The sequence below is a fragment of the Lolium perenne genome, chromosome 2 (assembly GCF_019359855.2).
Source record: "Lolium perenne isolate Kyuss_39 chromosome 2, Kyuss_2.0, whole genome shotgun sequence".
Taxonomy (NCBI): Eukaryota; Viridiplantae; Streptophyta; class Magnoliopsida; order Poales; family Poaceae; genus Lolium; species Lolium perenne.
The window spans coordinates 49,171,513-49,178,708 of NC_067245.2; the positions used below are offsets into that span (position 1 = coordinate 49,171,513).

Consider the following 7,196-nt stretch of genomic DNA (forward strand, 5'->3'; position numbering starts at 1 on the left):
TGTTGTGATTATATTAAGCCGGAATTGAATCTAGTACAAGACGGTTCATGATACAACTTGGTGCACTTGTAAGCCGCACCTGACACACATTATTGTTGCGTCCTTCTTTCGCCATTCAATGAGCAGCTTCGTTCGCCGATAGCCACACCGCACACACTGTGGATTCTTCAAAACCACACAAGAGGGTTTTTACTTCACCAACCAGTGAACCATATGAAGGTCAATCTTGATCCTCCTTGAGCAATTTTGCTGCCACCTCGGTACTGTCCGTCTCCGAGATGATCAAGTATACCTTGGCCTCATACGCAACCTCCATACCTCTCTTGCAAACCATCAGTTCGGTACCTTCCGCATTAGTTGTGGGAAGAAAAATATCGCAAGCTCCAGCGGTGAAGCTGCCACGCCATTCGCGCATGACCACACCACCCTGACGGCCCGACCTTTGCTCTCTGCCGCACGAAAGGCATCGTCGACATTGACTTTGCACCAGCCATTAGCATGCGGGGGCCAGTGCTATGTAACCTTGACACGTTCTGCCTGAGCAATATCATGGATGCACGTCCATTCTTCTACCCTAGCGATGGGTTTTCTTGACAATGGAGGAGGGATCCTCTATCCGATCATCATCATGGGCATCATTGCAAGATTGCCACATATTGTAAATGAACATAATCATCCATGACACCTTCTTTCCCTTCTTCTTTCATATCCAATCTAAGAGGCATCCTCGTAACTCCGAGTGACATATCAAGGGGTTTGGAGGCTTCTCAAAGGAAACCCCTACTTCCGCCGACATCAGATTCCAAGTTAGAGTTGAATGTGAGAAAGACCAGAAACTATGGACTAAACTCTCTTTGTCGCATAGTAAACAGGAAACTCCGTCTTTAAGTCTCTGGCGTTTGAGTTGAGTGCATAACATTAATCCGTCATCTATTAGTCTCCAAAAATGGATCTTAACCTTCTTTCGCACCTTAGTGGTGGACCCAAGATTTTTGTCAAGCTTTGGCACACTGTAAGCCCGATGAAATTTCATCCAAATTTTCATCAATTTTTGACCGACGGCCGGAAGGCTAGGCGTGTGTCCGAGCTTAGGGACGATTGGGTCCGCTAGTGACCTTAGCATCCATAATGAGAGCCACCCTTTATGTAGATCGCATGATTGAGAGGATTTCGGTGATCCCCTCATGATATTCTTCTGCTGCATGGCGAGGTGGTAGGCAAACCGAACGGTAACTAGATAAGGCAAGCTTGACCTAAGAGAGGCTGAATTTATCCAAGGCCATGTACAAAAGGAGGCGTTTAGAAAAATAATTATTTTTTTATTAAGCAAGTGCTTTAGGTAAAACCTAGCTTACTCTTCTAAGCATTTGTGTATACACCTCCCCTCCGTCTAAAATTAGGTGTCCCACTTTTATTTAGATATGGATATCTAGATGCATTTTAATTAAAGATATATTTATATCTTTATAAAGTTGAGACACATATTTTTAGGGAAGAAACATTATACATTTATACATGAACCTAAGTAGAGTATTTGATTACGAAAAAATATAAATTGGAAATTCCGAACAGGTAACATTCGTTGCAAATAGTGACCTCTGAATCGCAATCAGGATCGATCGCCGCAGAGCAGTTCCGTTCTAGGATGAGAAATTCAGATAGGATAACGCACACATCGCGACGAGTCATCCCTGCACCCAGTCCACGATCATCCAGGCACATCGTGCGTAAGTGACCCCACTTTACAGTCTCTCGGTCACCTCTCCAGCCGAACACCCGGTCCAAAGCAACTGGACCACCATATCCACAACTCCATGGACAATCTTTGCCTGCACCTCCCAAAACCGTACCCCGCATCGTCTCAACCCGCTCTCTTCCCGCCACTCGCTGCCGGCAACCCCCATGCGCCTCCACGCCGCCCACCTCCTCGTGCCCGCGCCGCCCACGCCCCGCCGCCATGCCGTCCTCCGCTTCACCGTCTCCGCATCGGTGAACGCGAACCCGGCCGACGCCACCCGCAAGCAGGCCGTCATCGTCGGCGGCGGGCTCGCGGGCCTCGCCGCGGCGACCCACCTGGCTGCCCTCTCCGTGCCCTTCACTCTTCTCGAGGCCTCCGACCGCCTGGGCGGCCGCGTCGCCACGGACGAGGTCGACGGCTACCTGCTCGACCGGGGCTTCCAGATCTTCCTCACCGCCTACCCGGAGTGCCAGCGCCTGCTCGACTACCCGGCGCTGCGCCTCCAGCCCTTCTTCCCCGGCGCGCTCGTCTACCTCGGCGGCGACTCTCCCTCGTTCCACATGCTCGCCGACCCCTTCCGCTACCCCGTCCGCTCCCTCTCCTCGCTCCTCTCCCCGGTCGGCTCCCTCCCCGACAAGCTCCTCGTCGGCCTCACCCGCCTCCGCGCGGCCGCCACCCCGGACGACGCCATCCTCTCCGCTCCCGAGACCACCACCGCGACGCACCTGGAGAAACTCGGCTTCTCGCCGTCCATCGTGGACCGCTTCCTGCGCCCGTTCCTCGCGGGCATATTCTTCGACCCGGCGCTCGACACCTCCTCCCGCCTCTTCGAGCTCGTCTTCAAGCGCCTCGCCCTCGGCGACAACGCGCTGCCGGAGGCCGGCATCGGCGCCATCGCCTCACAACTCGCCAACCGCCTCCCCGCGGGCTCCGTCCGCCTCAACGCACGCGCCACCACCCTCGACCCGTCCTCCGGCGCCGTAACACTTACCACCGGCGAGACCGTCTCCGCGGCGCTCGGCGTCATCGTGGCCGTCGAGCAGCCGGAGGCCGAGAAGCTCCTGCCGCAGCAGCTACCAACGAGACCCCCCGCCGCCGAGAGGAGCACCGTGTGCATCTACTTCTCCGCGGACCGCGCGGCGGTGCAGGAGCCCGTGCTGCTCCTCAACGGGTCGGGCGAGGGGATCGTGAACAACATGTTCTTCGCGACCAGCGTGGCGCCGTCGTACGCGCCGGCGGGGAAGGTGCTGGTGTCCGTGTCGCTGGTGGGCTCCTTCGCCGGCCGGGAGGACGCGGAGCTGGCCGGCGAGGCCGTCCGGGAGCTCGGCGGCTGGTTCGGGCCGGAGGAGGTTGCGCAGTGGGTGCACCTCAGGACGTACCGCATCGGGTTCGCGCAGCCGGACCAGACGCCGCCCACGGCGCCGGCGGGGCGGGAACCCAGGGTCGGCGACGGCGTGTACGTGTGCGGGGATCACTGGTGTTCGGCCACGTTCGACGGCGCAATGGTGTCCGGGAGGAGGGCGGCCGAGGCTCTAGCCCAGGACAATGGGATTATCTCCTAGTGCGTGTAGGCTTATTTTTGGTTGAGATGTCTTGTCGAGCTGAGCCGAGCAAAATGGTCTCCGTGCGACTTGTTTTTTTTGTTCATACATACTGTCAGAGTGGCAGCACGAGCATACTGCATACCTCTAATTGTTTGTGTACATGTTTTCCTGAATGGTCTCATTTGTGTAATTGCTGATTCTCTTGCCAAAAAGGCATACACCGATAGAAGAAACGGTTATTTACAAGCTAATCGTAATGTCCTCAAGAAATGGAACTTCTCGACTCACAACGTGACAACTTGTGGACAGAACATGATGTGATGTCTTTTTTGGAGAAACACAGTCCTTAACCACCCAACCTTAGAGCATGTCTAAGTATTTTTTCGCCCCTTAAAACGCGAGTAGAGGGCCCTGTATTCACTTTTCGCCGGCCGAAAACTCGGACGAGCTAGCAGACCCCGTATCCCCACCTAGCTCGTCCGGGTTTTCAACCCCTCAAAACAGGGTTTTTTGACAAATTGCATATTAGAACCAACACAACATTCACATAAAATAAATGTTTTACATCACACAATAATCGTCATAATTATTACAATAATGTTTTTCGGAAATGTCAACAAATGTTCTAATGGAAGAATTAAACAAATAACAAATGTTTCACACATACAACAATAGGAAATGAATGTTTCACACATACAACAATGGGAAATGAATGTAATAAATCATTGGCCATGCAACTGCCAATGGTGATCAATCAGATCTTGGGTGAGCTGGTGATGAGTCTCGGCATTTTCAATGCCTCGATGAGCTGCAAGAAAAGCTTCAATCCGATCAGGGTTCCTCTCGGGCTGCACTCAGGTGCCAACATTGTCATAGAAACATGGGAAGTTCAAACTCTTTCATCTTCAATGATCATGTTGTGAAGAATCACACAACATGTCATGACATCAACAAGAGTTTCCTTGTCCCAAAACCTAGCAGGACCCCGGACAATTGCAAACTTTGCTTGCAAGACACCAAAAGCTCTCTCAATATCCTTGCGACATGCCTCTTGATTTTTGGTGAAGCAAGCTTTCTTTCTTGTCAAAGCCTTGTCTTTTTTCTCTTTTATGGACTTGACAAGGGTTGCATAGTTAGGGTAAATACCATCTGTGAGATAGTACCCCATGGTGTACTCATTGTTCATAACTTTGTAGTTACAAGGTGGAGATTCACCCTCAACTAGTCTTGCAAACAAAGGGGATCTATTCAAGATGTTGATGTCGTTGAGTGTCCCCGGCAATCCAAAAGAAGCATGCCAAATCCATAAGTCTTGAGAGGCCACAGCTGAAAGTGCATGGAGCCCCCATGTGTGGTTTTGGTAATTAATGACAATCCCTATGGACTAATGTTTGCATTGAGTTATATTTGTAGGAGTTGTCCATAGGCAATTCTTGAACCATTTGTTGGCTTCAAGGTTGCAATAAGAAGAAATTGATGAAGGATATCAAGTGTCAAGTATGTCTTGAAGATGAAGATGAAGTGAGCCCTCAAGTTACTTCAAGACATTAATATGATGAAGAATGAAGAATGAAGTGCAAGTTCAAGATGAGCCAACTCGAAGAGTTCATAAGCTTGAAGCTTGCCATGGAGAAATGAAGTGCAAGTTCAAGATGAGCCATCTCGAAGAGATCCTTTGCTTGAGTCTTGCCATCCATATGGTGATCATGGATATGTGAAGATACGCCGAAGAAGAAGCTCTTCCATGGTGGATTATGGGGGAGCAATCCACAAGACTTCGTCAAGCAAGCACAAGCAAGAAAGGCGTTCCATCTTGTTGAGGTCAAGATCGTCGTCATCGAGCTCAAGTGGAATGCGCAAGTATAAGGTTTGCTCTTGATAGGATTTCTTTCTCACCGGTCTCATAGTGTAGTTGGAGACCGGTTTATAGTTTAGTTGCCGTACTATCAAGAGGGCTCTCGAGTGAGTAACTCGATCGTATCGTTCGGAGAGAGCTCAAACCTTTGCATCCTTGCATCATCTTTCTTGGTTGTTATTTGGACCTTATCCATGTGATGTTTTAGAGCTTGTGCTTATTCTCATGACAAACTCTAATTCATCGAAAACGGATTTCACATAGATCACTTGTTGCGTTTTCGAGTTTGATTCATCATCTTTCTTGTTTGTTATTTGGATCTTATCCATGTGATGATTTAGAGCTTGTGCTTATTCTCATGACAAGCTCTAGTTCATCAAGAATGGTTTTTGCACGGGCAACTTGTTGCATTTTCGAGATTGGAGGTTTTATCGGTATGTCTTTTTTAGATAGGTCAAACCTTTCATCATTTGTTTCTATCCTCCCTTGTTGGACTATGATGGTTTCCTGCATTATCTTGTAGAGCTTGTTCCTAGCTTCAAAACAAGCCCAAGATCATCAAAATCGGAGTCCGGATGCTAAAGTTATGCCCGTTTTAGTTTTGGTGTTTCTGCAGTTTTGCCTGGCCGGATTTTTCAGAAATATCCGGGCCGGATATTTCGGAAATATCCGGCCCCCCCCGAAATCGGCTAAGGACCGGAAGAAAAGCAGCTCTGGATAGGGGCCGGATTTTTGGCCGGATTTTGACCAGGTTTTGTCCCTGAGGCCGGATAATCCGCCCCCCGGATAATCCGGCCCTTATTTAGGCCGGATTATCCGGCCCTGTTTTTTGCCCAACGGCTCGATTTTCTTGGGGGGTATAAATACCCCCCCTTCTTCCTCCTTGGGCTGGAGCCTTTCTCACTCTCTCTCTCCTCCATTGTTGAACTAGAGAAGCTTGCTCTATCTCTCAATCCCTCCATGATTCTTGCCCCCATTTGAGGGAAAAGAGAGAGGAGATCTAGATCTACATTTCTACCAATCAAATCCATCTCTTTGTGAGTGGAACTCTATAGATCTTGATCTTGGTGTTCTTTGTGAATTCCTTTGTTCTTCCTCTCTTATTCCCCCAATAGCTTTTGTAGCTTTGTTGGAATTTGAGAGAGAAGGACTTGAGCATCTTTGTGGTGTTCTTGCCATTGCATTTGGTGCATCGGTTTGAGTTCTCCACGGTGATTCGTGGTGGTGAAAGCAAAAAGGTTGTTACTCTTGGGTTCTTGGAACCCTAGACGGATTCTAGGCCTTTGTGGCGGTTTGTTGGGAGCCTCCAATTAAGTTGTGGATGTGTGCCTGATGCGTGTGGTTGACACGTCCGTTGGGAACCCCAAGAGGAAGGTGTGATGCGCACAGCGGCAAGTTTCCCTCGGTAAGAAACCAAGGTTTAATCGAACCAGTAGGAGTCAAGAAGCACGTTGAAGGTTGATGGCGGCGGGATGTAGTGCGGCGCAACACCAGAGATTCCGGCGCCAACGTGGAACCTGCACAACACAACCAAAGTACTTTGCCCCAACGAAACAGTGAGGTTGTCAATCTCACCGGCTTGCTGTAACAAAGGATTAACCGTATTGTGTGGAAGATGATTGTTTGCAGAAAACAGTAGAACAAGTATTGCAGTAGATTGTATTTCAGTATAGAGAATTGGACCGGGGTCCACAGTTCACTAGAGGTGTCTCTCCCATAAGATAAACAGCATGTTGGGTGAACAAATTACAGTTGGGCAATTGACAAATAAAGAGGGCATGACCATGCACATACATATTATGATGAGTATAGTGAGATTTAATTGGGCATTACGACAAAGTACATAGACCGCCATCCAGCATGCATCTATGCCTAAAAAGTCCACCTTCAGGTTATCATCCGAACCCCCTCCAGTATTAAGTTGCTAACAACAGACAATTGCATTAAGTATTGCGCGTAATGTAACTAGTAACTACATCCTTGAACATAGCACTAATGTTTTATCCCTAGTGGCAACAGCACATCCACAACCTTAGAACTTTCTCACATCCTTGTCCCA

General features: G+C 49.3%; 1 protein-coding gene across 1 annotated transcript; it reads left to right on the forward strand.

The window, feature by feature from the left end:
• The first annotated feature begins 1,820 nt into the window (after window positions 1–1,820).
• On the forward strand, window positions 1,821–3,533 carry LOC127332064 (15-cis-phytoene desaturase, chloroplastic/chromoplastic). The gene has a single exon (XM_051358312.2). The coding sequence runs from the start codon at window positions 1,903–1,905 to the stop codon at window positions 3,298–3,300; it is 1,398 nt and encodes a 465-aa protein (XP_051214272.1). The 5' UTR covers window positions 1,821–1,902; the 3' UTR covers window positions 3,301–3,533.
• The last annotated feature ends 3,663 nt before the right edge of the window (window positions 3,534–7,196 follow it).

Coding starts and splice junctions, on each gene's coding strand:
- LOC127332064 (XM_051358312.2), top strand. CDS start 1,903: ATGCGCCTCCACGCCGCCCACCTCCTCGTGCCCGCGCCGCCCACGCCC.